General features: G+C 40.8%; 1 protein-coding gene across 1 annotated transcript in view; it reads right to left on the bottom strand.

Moving 5' to 3' along the window:
• SLC4A1AP (solute carrier family 4 member 1 adaptor protein) overlaps positions 1 to 20,577 on the bottom strand; it is a 31,306-nt gene extending 10,729 nt beyond the window's left edge. Inside the window, exons 1-9 of the mRNA XM_001098298.5 lie at positions 19,889 to 20,577; positions 19,147 to 19,342; positions 16,790 to 16,912; positions 15,619 to 15,679; positions 15,137 to 15,276; positions 8,948 to 9,108; positions 7,290 to 7,359; positions 6,729 to 6,915; positions 1,954 to 2,065 (exon numbers count right to left, since the gene is read on the bottom strand). Coding sequence (XP_001098298.3) covers positions 1,954 to 2,065; positions 6,729 to 6,915; positions 7,290 to 7,359; positions 8,948 to 9,108; positions 15,137 to 15,276; positions 15,619 to 15,679; positions 16,790 to 16,912; positions 19,147 to 19,342; positions 19,889 to 20,551 — 1,713 coding nt within the window. The 5' untranslated portion in view covers positions 20,552 to 20,577. The remainder of the gene's footprint in view (positions 1 to 1,953; positions 2,066 to 6,728; positions 6,916 to 7,289; positions 7,360 to 8,947; positions 9,109 to 15,136; positions 15,277 to 15,618; positions 15,680 to 16,789; positions 16,913 to 19,146; positions 19,343 to 19,888) is intronic.
• Between the last annotated feature and the right edge of the window lie 20 nt (positions 20,578 to 20,597).

Below are 20,597 nucleotides of genomic sequence, written 5' to 3' on the forward strand. Positions count from 1 at the left end.
GTTATAGGCACGTGGGCCACCGTGCCCAGCTAATTTTTGTATTTTTAGTAGAGACGGGGTTTCACCATGTTGCCCAGGCTGGTCTCGACTAGTGAGCTCAAGCAATCCGCCCACCTCAGCCTCCCAAAGTGCTGGGATAACAGGTATGAGCCACCGCGCCCGGCCTATATTATCTTTTAAATATAGGACTTAGTTCTAACATCCTCTAAGGAGGGCTTTTTAGTAAAAAGTTTTCTACTTAAAACCTAAGTCCCCACCACAACAGATTGAAAAGCCTCCTTGTTAGGTAAACCATTACTCATTCAGAATACATAGTGAGGCCAAGGTGGGTGAATCACGAGATGAGGAGTTCGAGACCAGCCTGGCCATGGTGAAACCCTGTCTCTACTAAAAAAAAAAAATACAAAAAATTAGTTGGGTGTGGTAGCGGGTGCCTGTAATTCCAGCTACTCGGGAAGCTGAGGTGGGAGAATCGCTTGAATCCGGGAGGAGGAGGTTGCAGTGAGCCGAGATCGCCACTGCACTGCAGCCTGGGCGACAGTGTGAGACTGTGTCTCAAAACAAACGAGAAGAATACATAGCTAGGACTTCAGACCTCTGCCACCAGAGGGCAGTATACCCTAATTCAGGGTGTTTTGGACGAATTGTGCCCCCTGCCACCCAAATTCTTGTTTGAAGTCCCAACCCTCAGTACCTCAGAATATGACTGTAAATTAAATTAAATTGAATTAAAATAACACTGTTAAGGTGGGGCCCTAACTCAGTATGACTCGCGTCCTTATAAGAAGAAGAAGAGACACCAGGGGTGCAAGTGCACAGAGGGATGGCCATCTGAAGAGCCAGCAAGGGGGCAGCCATTGGTAAGCAGAGGAGAGGCCTTAGAGGAAACCAACCCTGCTGGCAACTGTGAGCAAATAAATTGATGTTGTTTAAGCTGCCCAATCCCTAGTATTTTGTTATGGTGGCCCTAGCAAACTACTCAAGGTTCAGCTCTTAGGGGTAATGAAAACCTTTTAAAAACTGAATCCATGAATAGGAATATAGATAAAGCAAAAACATACAGACATATATTGGAGGATAGAAAGGAAATCATAAAGCTCAAGAGACAGACCTAGATCTGATTACCAGCTTAGTTACATAATACTGGTGTGATCTGGTATTTAACTTCTCTGACTCTATTTCCTCATTTGTAAGAGGTAATAATTCCCACACAGCACAAGGTGTTGGAAGGATTAAAGGAAGAAAAAAAAATCATATGGCAGAGGCAGGTGCACACATTATGTTCTTAACAAATGTTGGTGAGTCTGAATACTATATCTATCCACCTGGGGAAAAGCATTTAATGCAGGAGACCAATTCTTAAATGCAACATTCATGAGAAATTAATAAACTAGTATTCTAATTTACAAACCATTTACTTGCAAATTGATTGGCATAAATTAATTCATCAATTCTTGATAACCCTAAGCTGAGAAAAAGAATCCATGAACCAGCCAGGCACAGTGGCTCACGCCTATAATCCCAGCATTTTGGGAGGCCAAGGCAGGTGGATGACGAGGTCAAGAGATTGAGACCATCCTGGCCAATATGGTGAAATCCCATCTCTACTAAAAATACAAAAATTAGCTGGGCGTGGTGCAGCACGCCTGTAGTCCCAGCTACTCGAGAGGCTGAGGCAGGAGAATTGCTTGAACTCGGGAGGTGGAGGTTGCAGTCAGCCGAGATCACACCACTGCACTCCACCCTGGTGACAGAGCGAGACTCTGTCTCCAAAAAAAAAAAAAAAAAGAATCCAAGAACCATGTTCTGGGAAAGATGTGATCATACCAAGCCCACAGCCCTTTCTCACATTACTATGGAATGAGTCATTTGTAGTTTCAAAAAAGAAAAGAGAAAAATTAGCTCAGGGATAACTCAAGGGCTAAAAGTTTCACACCCTGACTCACAACTTACCCCTACTGTTCCAGTTTTTAATTTGAATTTGCTTCCTCCTTTCATGGCACCAAACAGAGGCAATGTAAGCTTTTTAGCTTTGTTTTCTGCACCTGTAGTCTGACTTTCAGTCCTAGGAAGAAAGAATAATTATACACATCTATTCCAGTGAGTCCAAAGTTTTATCTAAAAATACTACGACACTGACAAAGAAACCTCTGGCAAAATAAAAATTACTACAAAATGAATATCTAAGCATATAACAATAAGAAAGAGGTATTCAGACCAACAGTTTTTGAATGGACAAGAACAATGCTGACTGTCACACAGAGCTATTAAGGGCCTGATGAGGCTGCTCCCTTAGTCAAGTAATTTACAACATGCTACATGACTTCACACCCATGAAATGACTACAGTACAAAGGTCACTTGCAAAGGAGAACATGTAAGCAGCAGGAGATGGATCCATGATGTAAAGCCCTATTTCCCACCAACCTCTGAAGGTGTCTTACTTATCTGGAGCTCCCACTTAACTGCAATAGGTCTGAGCACTTAAAAAAAAAAAAAAGTGTGCATGGGGATGGGGGTAGAGTATGCAGGATACCCAGTGTAGTAATGACAAAGATTTAGTGACAGACTGCAGCTGCTGAGACTGTCAGCATTCTCAATGGCTGGAGAGAGTTATAAAAGCTAAGCCCACTAGGGCAAAGCTGAGGAAGGACAGTAGAAATTAGAAAAGAAATAAAGAAAAGACAGTAGAAATTAGAAAGGCAGGGGGAGAACAGAGCAAAAACAAAAGGGATGGCAGTTGAGTTGACAAGATACTCAGAGCAGACAGAGGTGACAGTGACAATATGGCATGAGGAGACAGAGGAAACCCCAGAATAACCATACTAGACCGAAAAGAAAGCCCTATGCTTTCTTCACATTGACCATGGGACAGCCCTACAAACTGGAATATAAGGACAGTACTGACATTCGACTCACAGTCACCCATACCAGATGCTGGCTACCTGGCCCTCCCTGAAGCCCTCCTTGCTACTACTGCCTTCTTTTACCTAAGTCTTACCCCCTTAGTAGCACTCTTGGGTCCAGCCTCAACCCCCTTTCTCCCTACCAGAGATAAAACCCATTCCCTTGCTAAGGCCACCAGAAGAATGCTGCCTGCCTGGCCATGAAGGACATTTCGTCAAATCATTATCCTTCACACCCTTCCCCACAGGCCTCAGGAAGGCTCTGGCATAGAAAGACAGAAGCAACAGCAACAGAGATGTTTTCAGCTACATTAAAAAGCTGGGCTGGCCTAGAGGATAAGCTAAGACTGGCTCAAAGGAGATGAAAAAGCAGAAGATGGTATCACAATCAAGATTGCTTGCAGGGGTTAGGGTAGGAGGCAGAAAGTATGGAAGTTCAACCCTTAAGTGAAAAGAGGAGGAAGAAGATACACATCTAGGCCAGTATCCAAAATAAGAAAGGGAGGAAAAACCAGGCAAGCACACAGACTGATAGTAGGAAAGGAGGCTCTGGAGGAAGCTGAGACGTATTTCGTTTTCATATTATTATTATTATTATTATTATTATTATTATTATTATTCTTGCCCCAAATGATGTTGTTGTTTTCCAAAGCAGAGATTTGCTTTTATTTTTTGTTTTTGTTTGTTTGTTTGAGATAGGGTCTTGAAACCTCACTCTCCCAGGCTCAAGTGATACCTCAGCCTCCCAAGTAGCAGGGATTACAGACGAGCACCACCATACCCAGCTAAGTTTTTATTTTTTTATTTTATTTTATTTTTTATCTTATTATTTTTTTGAGATGGAGTCTCGCTCTGTCACCCTGGCTGGAGTGCAGTGGCGCGATCTCGGCTCACTGCAAGCTCTACCTCCCGGGTTCCCGCCATTCTCCTGCCTTAGCCTCCCGAGTAGCTGGGACTACAGGCGCCCGCCACCACGCCTGGCTAATTTTTTGTATTTTTAGTAGAGACAGGGTGTCACCGTGTTAGCCAGGATGGTCTCGATCTCCTGACCTCGTGATCTGCCCGTCTCAGACTCCCAAAGTGCTGGGATTATAGGCGTGAGCCACTGCGCCCAGCAGTTTTTATTTTTTGTAGAGACAGGGTCTCACTATGTTGCCCAGGCTGGTCTCAAACACCTGGACTCGTCATCCTCCCACCTCACTCATTCTCCTAAAGTGCTAGGACTACAGGTGTGAGCCACTGTCCCCAGCCACTTTATTAACAAATAGTTTTACTCTAACAAAATTATTATATGATTCTTACTTTTTCCAGTTATTTGTTATTTAAAACTAGAACTGCAACTATATTACAGTAAATTTAGACCTAAGGTGGTATGGCTATTTGGTATAGGATTTTCTTTTCAAAATTCAGTATATCTGAATAGAATAGAAAGTATATTCACATGTTTGAAACTCAAGTATAAAGCACATATACTCTGAAAAGTCTCCCTCCCATTGCTGTCCCCCAGCCACCCAGTTGCCTTCCCCATTGGCAATCAGTATTACTAGTTTTTAACTAATCTTTCCGGAGATACAGTAGCAGGTGCTATCCCTCCCAGATTCCCTTTATCAGGCCAAACAGCTACAGCAGACATCGGCTGCTAAAGGTTTACATCTGCACCCTTCCCAGAATTACTGAGTTCCTCCCACCCCCAAGTCATGGGCAGCCTATGACCAATGAAGGGTTGGGAGGACGGGGTATGAAAACCCAAGCCCCTTGCCTTCATGGCATCTGTGGTGCCATTCAGGCTCTCCTGAAACCATATCTTAGTCCAGCTTCTTCTCCTGCCCTCTCCTACTTCCCTCACTCCCATATAGATTTCTCCAGAGAGCACTCTCTTAATAAATCACTTGCAGATGAATCTCCGATTCAGTCTGTTTTTAGGGAACCTGACCTAAACAGATATTATGAACATAAGCAATGGCCTACTTACCTATGTATTCTTCCCCCGCCATCATTTTTACAGACAGTGCCTGTTATACACACCGTTCTGCACCTTGCTTTTGTTACTCATCTTGATAGTGTTTCATATCTTACATATAGTTGCCTCTTTTTTTAACAGCTATATGGTGTTCTATTGTATATCTATATTATAAATAATTTAATCCATCCCCTTTGATAAACATTTAGGGGATTTCTAATCTTTTACTATTATTAATATAAACAATGCTGTACATCATTTCCTAAGTATGTGAGGGACAAATTCCTAGAAATGAAATAGATCAAAGGGCATGTGCATTTGTAATCAGGATAGAGAATGTACTAATTTGTCCTTCAATGAGCAATACAAGAAAGTGCCTTTTTGTCAGCCTCATCAGCACAGTATAAAATCATAATTAATCTTAATCAAATTCATATATAAAAATGGTATTAAGGCCAGGTGTAGTGGCTCACACCTGCAATCCCAGCACTTTGGGAGGCTGAAGTTGGCAGATCACTTGAGGCCAGAAGTTCAAGACCAGCTTGGGCAACATGGCAAGACCCCATCTCTACAAAAAATTAAAAATCAGCCAGGTATGGTGGGGCATGCCTGTGGTCCCAGCTACTTGGGAGGCTGAGGCAGAAGGATCACTTGGTCCCAGGAGGTCAAGGCTGCAGTGAGCTGTCACTGTGCCACTGCACTCCAGTCTGGGTGACAGAGTGAGACCCTATCTCGAAAAAAAAAAGAAAAAAAGGTATTAGGTTGTAGTATTGTATTTCGCTCATGATCATGAAGTTGAGCGTCTTTGTATAGAAGATGCTGTTTGTATTTCTTTTTCTGTGGTCTGTGAGTATACATCCTTTACCGATTTTTCTCCTGGGTGGTTGGCTGTCTACTTATCATTCAGAGGTCTTTTTATTAATAATTTAATATTTTTTGAGATAGGAACTTCCTCTGTCACCCATGCTGGAGTACAATGGCACGATCACAGCTCACTGTAGCCTCGAACTCCTGGGCTCAAGCAATCCTCCTACCTCGGCTTTCCCAAGTAGGTGGGCCCACAGGTATGCTCCAACATGGCTGGCTAATGTTTTTATTTTTTGTAGAGATAGGGTTGGGCCGTATCACCCAGGCTGGTCTTGAAAGTGATCTGCCTGCTTCAACCTCCCAAAGTGCTAGGATTACAGGCGTGAGCCAGTACACTCAGCCTCAGGGGTCTTTTCATATTAGATAAATTAGCTTTTTGTGCATGATGCTTTTTAAAGGAGTTTATTCTACACTAAAAGATTAAGTAAAAAAAACTTCAGAACCTTCCAATGTATCAGAAATCAACATAGTTTTCTCAGAAAATCCTCTATCAGACTGTATTTCACAAATATGAAACAGGTTTTCAGTTATTCTATGAAACCACTGCCTTCTGTGCTTTAAAGGGTTTCTTTTTTTTTTTTTTTTTTGAGACGGAGTCTAGCTCTGTTGCCCAGGCTGGAGTGCAGTGGCCGGATCTCAGCTCACTGCAAGCCCCGCCTCCCGGGTTCACGCCATTCTCCTGCCTCAGCCTCCCGAGTAGCTGGGAGTACAGGCGCCCACCACCTCGCCCGGCTAATTTTTTTTTGTATTTTAGTAGAGACGGGGTTTCACCGTGTTAGCCAGGATGGTCTCGATCTCCTGAACTCGTGATCCGCCCGTCTCGGCCTCCCAAAGTGCTGGGATTACAGGCTTGAGCCACCGTGCCCGGCCACTTTAAAGGGTTTCTTGTATTACATTTGTATTATATAATGATTATTTAAGAAGATAAAGCGATAATTGAAAATGTTATCTATGTTACCATACTTATTTAGAATTCCAAATATAACTAAGACTTACTTTTTTAGTTCTGGAATCTCTGCTGGCTTTACAATTTTTATTAACCCTTTAAGTCTCTGTTGTTCTTTTCTCAGTTCAAAAGTTCTCAGGTGAAGTTTCTTCCGGGACACACCATCTAATGTACTGCCTGATTTCATTTCTGACATGAACGCATCTAAAGAATCCTGAGATGGAGACTCTGATAGAACTGTCCAAGAAAAAAAATAACACATGTTTAGAAAGATGATCCCAAATATTTTAAAATTCAGCCAAAGTTTCCATAAAAAAGTCACTAACATAAAACTGGAAAGAGGACATCACTAGTAATAGGAATAAGGAACAGGTTATAGCCATGAGACTTGGGGAAGTCATTTTGTCTCAATGGGTTTCATTCCCCTCAACTATTAAATAAAGAAGTTAAACCAAATTATTTACAATGTTCTTTCTAGTTCTAAAACGGTATGTTGCTCCTTTGAAAGGCTCCATATTCTGTATGGTATTTCTTATTAACTAATGTAGCCCCACTGCCTAGCACAGAGCACTATATATAGTATAATAATAAATATTTGATGAAAAACTTACCTTGGCTTGAGGCTTTCAATCTCTCAGAAATTTCAGAAAGCTCCCTTTCAGCATCATTTAATTTTGCAACCTGTAACACCCAAATCAACAGGGTTAAAAAGTTTTTCTTCTTTCAAACTGTTTCCTTATCATCCTCCTGTTTTCATTATTGTTACTAGAAGTTTTAAGAAGAATAACTCAAAAGTCCAGTTAAACTGCTACTTATGGAGTTAATGCTTTATTTTTTTTTTTCAGATGGAATCTCGCTCTGTCGCCACACTAGAGTGCAGTGGTGCAATCTCGGCTCACTGCCACCTCTGCCTCCCGGGTTCAAGTGATTCTCCTGCCTCAGCCTCCTGAGTAGCTGGGACTACAGGTGCGTGCCACCACACTCAAATAATTTTCGTATTTTTAGTAGAGACAGGGTTTCACCATGTTGGCCAGGATGGTCTCAATCTCTTGACCTCGTGATCAGCCTGCCTCAGCCTCTCAAAGTGCTGGGATTACAGGTGTGAGCCACTACACCTGGCCCGAGTTAATGCTTTTTTTTTTTTTTTGGAGATGGAGTCTCGCACTGTCACTCAGGCTGGAGTGCAATGGCATGCAACCTCCGCCTCCCATGTTCAAGCAAGTCTCCTGTCTCGGCCTCCAGAGTAGCTGGGACTACAGGCGCACGCCACCACACCTGTCTAATTTTTGTATTTTTTTTTAGTAGAGACGGGGTTTCACCATATTGGTCAGGCTGGTCTTGAACTCCTGACCTCAGGTGATCCACCTGTCTCGGCCTCCCAAAGTGCTGGGATTACGCATGAGCCACCACGCCTGGCCTGGAGTTAACACTTTTTATGTGTTAAATCCAAATTTAATTTATTTCTGAATTTAAAAACACAGAATTAAACAGAATGAATAACTCAGACTTTCTTTTACTCAGAAGAAAGAGCTCAAGGTATTGGTTTTCACATAAATCGAAAGGATAGATGTTGGGTAATGTTTTAAGTTCTGAATCCTACTATAAATTAATACCTGTAAGAAATTCCTTGAAGTGCAATTGCTGAATCAATACATTTCTAATGTTGACAGATGTCATAGGATTGATCACTTAAAAGGCTGTATTGTACATTCCCACCAATTGAGAGTCCACTTCCCCATATTCTGGTCAAGCTCTGCATTATTAATCTTATGTTTTTTTCTAGTCAAATAGGAAGCCTATTACCTACCTATTATTGTTTGTTACCTACCCATTAACACATGTCACCTTGTGATAATTTCCTGATAATATACTGTTTCAGACTACATATTACCATACTACATTCTTCAAAATTCCTTTGACTTCTCTTGACTGCCAGGAGGCTAAAGTCAATTTCACCTCAGAATGCCCTACCTTGGAACTTTTTCCTTTCTCTTTGAGAGAGGTACTATCATATCCAAAGAATGTTAATTAATGGATCAATATCCTGGAGGAAAGTATCTAGCAGCAAGCCAAATTTTTTTCAAACAACTTGGATAAGACTAGTTGTTTGTTACCATTAAATTAACAGACCACAAAAGTTATACTTCAGTATCAGATTTCAATGCTACTACTTTAAAAATTATAATTATAAAACATATTTAAATAATACATTATTTTATTAAAAATTAAACTATTAAATACCACAGCTACTTCCATAAATAAAACTTGCCAATGATTCAAAGGTCTCTGGCTTCTCATCAATCTTGCCAGCCTTCTTCATTCTGTTCAGACGCTTCTTCTCAACCAGGCCAGTCCGATCAAGAAATGTGTCATCATCACTGTCATAAAAGTCTTCATCTTCCCAGTTCTTGGCTTTCCTTTTCCGAGATACTAGAGGTAGATAAAATGATGAATAAATAAGTTTTTAAAAAAGAAAATAAAAAGAAAGAAGGCAAGTAGGCAAGGAGCTTAAAATGTCACCAACAACTACTGAAAGAGAGGTTCTACAAGCTGCCAAACTACATATAAAAACAAAGGGCTAAACCTTGAAGACATTATACTAACTGAAATAAGCCAGACATCAAAGGACACTTACTGCATTATATGAGGTACCTAAAGTAGTCAAATTCATAGAGACAGAAAAGTAGAATGGTGGTTGCCAGAAGCTGGGAAGGAGGGAGAATGAAGTTAGTGTTTAACAGGTACAGAATTTCAGTATGGAATGATAAAAAAAGTTCCGAAATGAACAGTGTTGATGGTTCCATAACATTGTGAATGTACTTAATGCCACTGAGCGGTACTCTTAAAAAGGTTAAAATGGTACACTTTTCTATTATGTTTATTTTTCCACAATTTCTTATTAAATAATTTTTCATTAAAGCAAACAGTTAATTTATTTAATGAGCAAACAGCTTTTAAAAATCAATGAGGATGGCCAGGCGTGGTAATCCCAGCACTTTGGGAGGCCAAAGAGGGGTGAATCGCCTGAGGTCAAGACCAGCCTGACCAACATGGTGAAACCCCATCTCTACTAAAAATACAAAAATTAGATGGGCATGGTGGCAGGCACCTATAATCCCAGCTACTTAGGAGGCTGAGGCAGGAGAATTGCTTGAACCTGGGAGGTAGAGGTTGCAGTGAGCCAAGAAAGCGCCATTGTACTGCAGACTGGGCAACAAGAGAGAAACTCTATCTCAAAAAAAAAAAAAAAAATCAATGAGGAAAAAGGAAAACAAGAAATTAGAAAAAGGCCAATAACCCAAAAGAAAACTTGAAAAAGAATAATGAAAGCAGTTCACAGAAAAATACAATAAATATTTTAAAAGATGTTACCTTAAAAAAAAGTACAAATTTAAAAATTAGATACTTCTCATCTATTAAACTAGAAAAACATAAAAAGATTAATAATTGGTGGGAATGTACATTGATACAACCTTTTTGATGGTCAAGCCTACAATATCTGCCATTAAAAATGCACTGATCCAGCAATTTCACTTCTAGAAATTTTTTCTATAAATATCAATGCAATAGTATTTACAACAGTGAATATATAGAGAGTCCATCAATAAGAGACTATGACAGCTATTACTTGTTTGTCCACCCTACAACATTCTACTCCCTCTGTTCTGATAGAAGTACCTCTTTCCCTAGAAAATTCCTCCCCCATTTTATCTGGTTTAGGGATAGTTACAGGACCAAAGCCAAATCAGTAAGACTCTTTCCCTCATATTTATATTTAGAGATGGGGTAAAGAGGTTCTCTTTACAATGAGGTTATTAAAGTGACAGACTGTAAGTTCAGAGCTGTAAGCAATCAGCTTTTCAGCACAGGGTAAGAATTTGTCTGCAAAGTTTAAAAATGTACTCATGAGACAGACTCACTCACAGAGACACACACACATACAGCTTGTATATGTCCTGGTGATGTGAGTCCAGTTTGGTAGTACCAAATTATGGTTTCAGAACTTGAGGTTCTGGTTCATGTAGTTGGTCCTTCATTCCTGTTCCTTCATCCTGAGCTATTCTTCCCAGCTTCTGCAGCCAATAACCTTTCCCCTAAGCTAGTTTGAATTGGACTTCTCTTATTTGCAAGCAAAATAGTCCTTATTAACATAAGCCTAATTTCCAGGTTAAGATGGTACATTAAACACACATATCTAATTTCCCTCTTTTCCTAAACCCCACTAAACCATAGTCAAGAGATGTTTTTTAAATATAGTTACCCAAGCCTGGGCAACACAGCAAGACCTTGTCTTTATTAAAAATATATAATCCCAGCACTTTGGGAGGCCGAGGTGGGCGGATCACGAGGTGAGGAGATCGAGACCATCCTGGTTAACACGTGAAACCCCATCTCTACTAAAAATGCAAAAAATTAGCCGGGTGTGGCGGCGGGAGCTTGTAGTCCCAGCTACTTGGGAGGCTGAGGCAGGAGAATGGCGTGAACCCAGTAGGCGGAGCTTGTAGTGAGCTGAGATCGCGCCAATGCACTCCAGCCTGGGCGACTGAGCAAGACTCCATCTCAAAAAAAAGAAAGAAAGAAAGAAAGAAATCCACAAAGATCCAAATTTTAGAAAACTAGAAAGTAGACCTATGAGTAGAAACTAACTTAGCAGAACTTAAAAAGATAAATCCTAAACAGTGGGGAAAGCTGAGAGCCAAAGTGATTATACTGCAGAATCCTCAAATGGATCTGTAACTGGGGATGGATAGTACGGTCATGGAGGACTAAGTAAAAACTGATTGAGAAATAGATCTTCCTCCCTGCCTACTCATCTCCTTTCCATCTGCAGTAGAAATCCAGAGGTTAATCTCTGGAAAGGGTAAAACAGAAAGCCTTCAGATTATGAGTTGACTAGTAAAGTTGAAGGCATGGGCACTATAATCTAAAAATAGTACTGTCCTGAAAACTGCTAAATGAGAAGCTACTCAGCCACCTTCTACCACGTAGCTCTAGGAATGCTGGCAGCCAGTCTTTTCCTTTCAGGCAGGAGATTGGAAGAGCACTTTCTGGGGGAATCTTGCTCACAGAGGAGGAAAACTAAAAGGATACTTACATCAAGGTTTCCCCAACAAAAGGCTGACCCACATCATTCAACAGTACTGCTCAAAGTCAACAAACCCCACTTATATATTCCAAACTGTCAATCACCTTTTACAATACCCAAATAAAAAAACTACAATGAAGAATTACATGACACCTAAGAAAAGTCTTTAACATGTAAAACAGAGACCACATAAAAAGAAAAATAACATGGAGAAAACAGAAAGGAGATATTTACAACCCATGAAACAACAGGATATTATGTTTTAAAAAGGACAATTCAAAAACCAAAAATGAACTTTTAGAAATTAAAACCTTGGAGTCTTTGAGCCTTCTCTGGCATGAAAGACTGCCTGATTTTAAAACCTTAAAAAAAAGAGAAAGAAATTAAAACTTTGATGGCAAAATAGAGAAGGCAGAAAGATAAAGGTGCAGAATCTCTCAGAAAGAATGAAAAGACATACAAATGAAAAAAAGAAGAAAAAAAACTTAAATGGTCTGTCCAAGAGGTCCAAAGTCTGAATAATAAAATTCCATAGAAAACAGACGGGTGAAACAATTAATGGCATAATTGCAGAAAACTTCCTGAACGGCCAACATTTCCAGATCAAAAGGATCCCACAAGAAAAATGAATAAAAATAGACCCACAGAAAAGTACTTCATAGTTAAGTTTTAGAACCTTTAGAACAAAGGGAAACTCTTACAAACTCTGGCAAGGGGAAAAGAAGATGACATACAATGGGATCAAAATCTGAACAGTTTAGGATTTCTCAAAAGCAACATTGAATGTAAAATAAGGAAAACTTTTTCCAACTTAGAATTGTATTCCCAGCCAAACTATTAATCAGGAGTGAAGCTGCAATAATATTTTCAGAAGAGAAGGGTTAATAAAGTATATTTCCTATACATGCTTTCTCTGAAATCTACTAGAGGATGTCTACCAAAACAAGAGAGTAGACCAAGAAAAGGAAAGATGTGAAATTCATTGAAGACTATCATCACCCATGCCCTCTAGTGTTGTACCAGCTTTTTATCTGCTAAAAGTACAGAAGGATGTACTACTGTGCAAGGAAATAAACCAAGAAATATGAGAATATGAGAATCAAGAAACAGAAAAGTCAACCCTGGAGAAAAGACAAGGGAATCTCAAGGATAATAGGAAAGTTAAGTCCCAGGTGACAGTTCTATAGCAGATCTGCAGAGCAATAAGCCCTGAAAGAAAAATAGTGCTCTTCAGAAAAAGTGTCTCCAAAAAAAAAAATCAGAACTGATAAATTACTTAATCATTAAGTTGTTTGATATGGTGAGGCTCCCGAAAGGTGTGGGAGGAATGAGCAAGAAATACAAAAAAGCCCCAAACACATGAAAAGTAAACACAATTATTACCCTTAGGAAAAACAAAAAGAAATAAAACTGCTCAGTTATGACTAATATTGGCATAAGCATAATCATGTAAATACTAAATACTAATTTAGCAGAGTCGACATATAATGTCTAAAATAAATGACTCAAATTGTAACAGCATACTCTTGTTCTTAGAAATACAGGTGTTTTTAGGCCGGGTGCGGTGGCTCACACCTGTAATCCCAGCACTTTGGGAGGCCGAGGCAGGCGGATCACAAGGTCAGGTGTTTGAGACCAGCCTGGCCAATGTGGTGAAACCCTGTCTCTACTAAAAATACAAAAATTAGCTGGGTGTGGTGGCACGTGCCTATAGTCCCAGCTACTCGGGAGGCTGAAGCAGAAGAATCGCTTGAACCCGGGAAGCAGAGGTTGCAGTGAGTCGAGATCATGCCACTTGCACTCTAGTCTGGGCGACAGAGCGAGACTCCACCTCAAAAAAGAAAAGACAGTTGTTTTTATTTTTTTTAATTTTACTTATTTATTTAGAGATGGAGTCTTGCTCTGTCGCCCAGGCTGGAGTGCAGTGCTGTGATCTTGGCTCACTGCAACCTCCATTTCCTGGGTTCACACCATTCTCCTGCCTCAGCCTCCCGAGTAGATGGGACTACAGGCACCTGCCACCACACCTGGCTAATTTTTTTTTTTTCTCTATTTTTAGTAGAGATGGGGTTTCACCATGTTAGCCAGGATGGTCTCAATCTCCTGACCTCGTGATCTGCCTGCCTTGGCCTCCCAAAGTCCTGGGATTACAGGCGTGAGCCACTGCGCCGACCAAGAAATACAGGTGTTTTTAAATGCCAGAATAAATAACTGAAAGAACTGAAAGCCTTTAGGGAAGAAGGCTGAGGAGGGGTAGGGCAAGGAACAAGTATATTTTATTATAAGCTTTTTGGTAGTTTTGAACCAGACAAGTTACTTTGCAATAATAAAAATATAATATAAGCCTTACTAATAAATGATGCTCTACTCAGACTTTAAAAAAAAAAAAAAAAAAGCAAAATACATAATTAACGTATTGATACATGCTAATGTATTGATGTAATATTCGTGATATGGCCAGGCACAGTGGCTCCTGCCTGTAATCCCAGCACTTTGGGAGGCCAAGGCGGGCAGATCACCTGAGGTCAGGAGTTCGAGACCAGCCTGGCCAACATGGTGAAACTTCATCTCTATTAAAAATACAAAAATTGGCCAGGTGCGGTGGTTCATGCCTATAATCCCAGCACTTTGGGAGGCTGAGGCAGGTGGATCACCTGAGGTTGGGAGCTCGAGACCAGCCTGACCAACATGGAGAAACCCAGTTTCTACTAAAAATACAAAATTAGCCAGGCATGGTGGTGCATGCCTGTAATTCCAGCTACTCGGGAGGATGAGGCAGGAGAATTGCTTGAACCCAGGAGGCAGAGGTTGCAGTGAGGCAAGATCACGCCATTGCACTCCAGCCTGGGCAACAAGAGCAAAGCTCCGTCTCAAAATAAATAAATAAATAAATACAAAAATTAGTTGTGCATGGTGGTGTGTGCCTATAGTCCCAGCTACTAGTGAGGCTGAGGTGGGAGGATGGCTTGAACCTGGGAGGTGGAGCATGAGCTGAGATCATGCCACTGCACTCCAGCCTGGGTGACAGAGTGAGACTCCATCTCAAAAATAAAAATAATAATAATGATAATACTATCCATGATATATTCTTATGTTAAAAAAGTGAGTCACAAAAGATTGTAATTAATATGACTACATTTGTGTATGAGTGTTTGTTTTTTGTTAAGGGATCTAGTTCTCAGCACACATCTATGCATGGAAAATGTCTGGGAGAACATAAACAGTGGCCACCTTAGGGTATTGAGAATTTTTTTCTTTTCACTTCAAAAAATTCTGTACAATTTATATATTCCCCCATAAAGAAGTTTTATTACCATTTGTGTTGAATTTTCCTTTTTTTTCCCTAGAAAAAAAGGGCTCCTATATACTGACCTGCTTCCTGCCGAAGCAATCCCAAAGTGTCAAGAATCCGACAAGCTTCCAATGAGCACTGGATCATTGCTTCTTTTTTCTTTCCTGAGTGAATGGCCTCAGCCACCAGTTGTTTTCCAGTTGAATCATCCACAGGTAATCTTCATTGGTTTGGTGGGAATTACAGCACAGCATTAAGCTCCAATTCTCATGAAAACAACTACTATGCTATGATAATAGTCATTTTTTTTAGATGGCCTTTTAGTCTTTGAATCCATCTTGTTCTATCTTGCCAATGTTGGATTTAAAATCTTTTCTTTCTATTTCTTACCCATTCCACCCCACTCTCCAATAATATAAGGGTTACTAAACTATGAAGGTTCAAATTTAGAAATAGCTTAAAATTAGATGAAAGCTACTTTTTGGGTTGTTATCTATAACCATACATTAAACCTGAAATTGGCCATTTTCCAGAAATGAACATTAATAAGAAAAAAACATACCTCACCCTGCAAAGCCAAGTGCTATGTCCCTGTTCATCAAATTCATATTCTAATTCTTCTCCTGTGGGAGAAAGACAAAACAATTTTAATAGAATCCAAAAATTACTAGTTGATACAATGAGAAATGAGAACAAATGTTAAATAAGAACAAGTTCCTATCCTAACACTTTGGGAGGCTGAGGCAGGATGACAGCTTGAGTTTAGGAGAGTGAGACCAGTCTGTGTAACATGGCAAATCCCCATCTCTACAAAAAAATACAAAAATTAGCCAGGCATAATGGTACATGCCTTTTGTCCCAGTTACTATGGGTGCTAAGGCCGGAGGATAGCTTAAACCCAGGAGGTTAAGATTGCAGTGAGCCAAGATTGCACCATTGCACTCCAGCCTGGGTGACAGAGTGAGACCCTGTCAAAAAAAGAACAAGTTCCCATATTACACTCAGTAAATTTCAATGCATTTCACTTCTCATTCCTAGGGATTATCGTCTGATAATAAAATTAGAGTAAGTCTGAGGCAGAGAAAAAAGCAAACTCAAAGTAATCAATTCTCCATACATAGCTTTGTTCACTGTATAGTACCTTTCACTTTTGTAAGTTGTAGACTTAAGTGGTTATTTTAACACAGTTGCCTGGTTTTTAGAAGCACAGATATTAAGTGTACAGCTGTTTCATATATTATTTATATATACATATAAAATATATACACATATACATACATATACATAGATATTCTCTCAAAGTATTTCTACCAAAACAATCCTCTATGGAAAAAAATTTTAAATCATATAATATAAAGTCAAAACCCATGTTAAGAATTACAAAAGATCAGGTGAATTTGGAATTAAAAAATTACAGGAAGTTGGCTCAATTTCCCCACCACCAAAGTCCAGGATCTTTTGAGAAGAATGAGATGAGTCAGGAAAAAGTACTTCTTTTTTTTAAGATAAGAAGAAAGACTAACAAGATTTTTATGATTTTTTTCCCTCTGCTATACTAATGAGGAATAATTTTCAAAATAAACCTAAAGCAACTGACCACAAGAGTAAAAAGTGAACAAGAAGGACAGCAATAAAATTACAGCATATCTTAGTATAAAGCTCAACCTGAAGCTCTAGAAAACCATACTGCTCTGGATACATTTTAGTGGTAGGGTCAGAATCTGTTTACATACCTTCTCGGTCAAAAAAGCCTTGGAGGGCCTTTTTGGGATCCTTTATATAAAAGGCCTCCCTTTCCTGCTGAAACTCTAAGACAATAGGGTTCTCTTCAGCATCATCCTCTACTGCATCTTCTCCTACAGGATATGGGAAAGAAAGAAAAGACAATCAGATATGAGAAGAGACTATTTGAATGATACCCACTATTCTTTCAGGCTGCATAAAGACATAGTTTAGGCTGGGCACGGTGGCTCACACCTGTAATCCCACCAACTTGGGAGGCCGAGGCAGGTGGATCACAAGGTCAGGAGTTTGAGACCAGCTTGGCCAACATGGTGAAACCCCATCTCTACTAAAAATACAAAAAATTAGGCCGGGTGTGGTGGCTCACGCCTGTAATCCAGCACTTTGGGAGGCCAAGGCGGGCGGATCATGAGGTCAGGAGATCGAGACCATCCTGGCTAACACGGTGAAACCCCATCTCCACCAAAAATACAAAAATTCTCCAGGCATGGTGGCGGGTGCCTGTAGTCCCAGTTACTCTGGAGGCTGAAGCAGGAGAATGGCGTGAGCCCCGGAGGCAGAGTTTGCAGTAAGCCGAGATGGCGCCACTGCACTCCAGCCTGGGCAACACAGCGAGACTCCATCTCAAAAAAAAAATACAAAAAATTAGCTGGGCATAGTGGTGGGTGCCTGTAATCCCACCTACTCGGGAGGCTGAGGCAGGAGAACTGCTTGAACCTGGGAGGAAGAGGTTGTAGTGAACCAAGATCGCGCTACTGCACTCCAGCCCCAGCCCGGGCGACAGAGTAAGACTCTGGCTCCAAAAAAAAAAAAAAAAAAAAAAAAAAAAAGATGTAGTTTATCTGTGATGAAAAATAATATATACTTGCAGGGACAACGGGTGGAACAAACACAACCCACCAGTATGAGCATATTCAGGTTTTCTAAATTGTGTGACAAATCAAAACTTGTTTTCATGGCACCTTAATTTTTTTTTCTCCATTATTATATTTTAAAAGTAAAATTACCTACCACATTGTGGAAAAAAATTTGAGCTCCTCAGTCCGGCATTCTTGTTCTCTCACACTCATATCTAACTTTCGTTTCCAATATAATTTCCTAATACTTCTTATATCTGCCAAATAGACTGGTCTACTCATAACTTCCTTAAAATCATCAATCCCTACTCTGAATACCAATCCCAATACTCAGCTTCATAAGGCTTTTCCTTTCCTTCAAGTTCCAGCTCAAAAATCCTTATGCTTATAAAGTTTCCCTGCTGGGTGCAGTGGTTCATGCCTGTAATCCCAACACTTTGGAAGGCCAAGTGGGGGAGAGGAGGGTGGATCACAAGGTCAGGAGTTCAAGACCAGCCTGGCCAATATGGCGAAACCCCGTCTTTACTAAAATAAAAAAAATTAAGTTTCCCAAAGATCTAAGTCAATGCTGTCCAACGGAAATATAATGAAAGCTGTATGTATAATCTTAAATTTTCTATTAGCCACATTACAAAATAAAAGAAACAGATAAAATTGTCATTTCAGCATGTCATCAATATAAAAATATCATGAAAGAGATATTTTACATTCTTTTTTTCAGACTAAGTCTTTGAAATTCAATGTGTATTTTGCATTTACAGCACACGTCAATTGGGACTAGCCACACTGTAAGTGCTCAGTAACCACATGTGGCTAGTGGCTACCGTATTAGACAACATAGGTCTAAGTCCCCAGTGATTGTTCTCTCTTCTCCAAACTTTCACTCTAGCTTACTTATGGTTCTAGCTTTTGTTTGGCACTTAGCACAAGTAATTTCGTAACTTCTCCTGTCTTCCCAACTATATATTAAGGCCATCTTCTACCTTTTTATACTCCCATCTCCTGAATATCCATTTTCTAAAATATCTGGTGTTAAAGAAAGTTTATTATTTTGGCTGGCTAACGGACCAGCTTTCTCTGATTAGATATTCCACATTTCAGGATATTTTCACAAAGTACAAAAAATTCAAGAGAATATCCTATATTAAACAACATCCCATTTATTTGATTGAATAGAGTTCCACCCCCTCCAATGATAATCACATAGCACAAGGTCAGTACTTAATAAATATAAAATTTTAGAATTGTAAAAATAATAATTTTATGCTTAGGACAAGTTTTGAACAATAGAGTGCATTAAAAACAATTTTTTAAAAAATCCAAAGTGCCTATAAGTCAATTTCTTTACATCAGTAAAGTTAATGAATCACTCCGGGTTTTGGTTACCTCATGTGACCCATGAAAAGCTGTATGATTTAGAAAAACATTTAAGGTTACCACTAGTAATGAACGTAAAATATTAACCTCCGGCAGCAATTTTAATTTCTTACCCATTCCCCAGGTGCAACCCATCTCATCATCTTGGCTACCAGCATTTATCTTCCTTTCAGAGGTATCCATTTCCTCTTCTTCATCTGAGTCTTCTCCCAGCATCTTCTTCTCCAACAATATTTGTTGCTGCTTGCGCAATTCCTTCAACTGCGTTACTGTTAACTCGGATTCTGCCTCTCGGTCTTCCTCTGGTCCCTGATGAACCAAGGAAAAAAAGGTTATTTATTTATTTAGAGACAGGGTCTTGCTCTGTCGCCTAGGCTGCACTGGAGTGCAGTGGCTGGAATACGCCTCACTGCAGCCTTGACCTCCTGGCTCAGGTGATCCTCCCATCTCAGCCTCCCAAGTAGCTGGGACCATGATGCCTGGCTAATTTTTTTTTTTTTTTTTTTTTTTAGAGACAGGGTCTTGCCATGTTGCCCAGCCTCCTCTCAAACTCCTGGGGTAAAGCGATCCTCCCGCCTGGGCCTCCCAAAGTGTTGGGATTACAGGCGCGTGCCACCGCACCTGGCCAAAAATCAAACAAACAAACAAAAAAAACTATTTTAGAGTTCGGGATTGTGAACATGACTTTCATAAATACGGCAATGTGTACAGCACTCTGGAGATGATAGGCCAGACTTGATTCCTTCACTTTTGTAATCGCTGAATGGGAGATTCTTCTTCCTCATCAAAAGCTTAAGAAGCACAAGAACGCAGCCCAATGAGCCCGAGATTTCAATTCTAGGTTTTTCTACCTACCTGCAGGATAAAGAGCCGGGTGCTGCCTCCGAAGCGAACAACATGTCCAACGTGGACTCGACAGTAGGTGCGAGGTGGGATGCGAGTTTTGTTGAGAAAAGTGCCATGGGTGCTTCCCAGATCGTAGAGGTAGAAGCCCGGCCCGTTGCTGTCGCATTCTCCGTCAGGGCCGGACGCCCTGTGCTGCAGTACTGCGTGGTACCGAGACACCGAAGGGTGCTCCAAGCACACGTCGCAGCCAGACAGCCTCCCGAAAAGGCAGTAACTCGTCCCTTTCAAGCTACGGGTGCCAAGGATAGCGCCGCCCTTCAGGATCTCTAAGCTGTAGGGGGCTGTGGCAGGGCCACCCCATGGAGGCTCCTGGTAGGGGGGAGCCCGGGCTGGACCGCCAGAGGAAGAAACCGCTGTCGGGGGGCGCGACTGCTCCTCCTGTAGACTCCTAAAATCCCCGCAGTCCGGCTGAGGAGGAGGGACGTCGGGCTCCCCAGAACTGGGGTCCTGCAACGCAGTGGGCCCTTGCTTCTGCACCTCCTCAGGGTTTGAAGAACTGGTGGCCGGGGCCTTACTCCGCGCCGCTGCGGGCACCAGCAGAGCTGGCTTCTTGAAGTCCCCACTGAGCTCTTGCGATGCCAGCGGCTCTGACTGAGAGAGAAAGTCAGCCATCCTCAATCAGTGCAACCTCGAAATCCGCTCCTTCGAAACCTCACCC

Source organism: Macaca mulatta, chromosome 13, assembly GCF_049350105.2.
Source record: "Macaca mulatta isolate MMU2019108-1 chromosome 13, T2T-MMU8v2.0, whole genome shotgun sequence".
NCBI lineage: Eukaryota > Metazoa > Chordata > Mammalia > Primates > Cercopithecidae > Macaca > Macaca mulatta.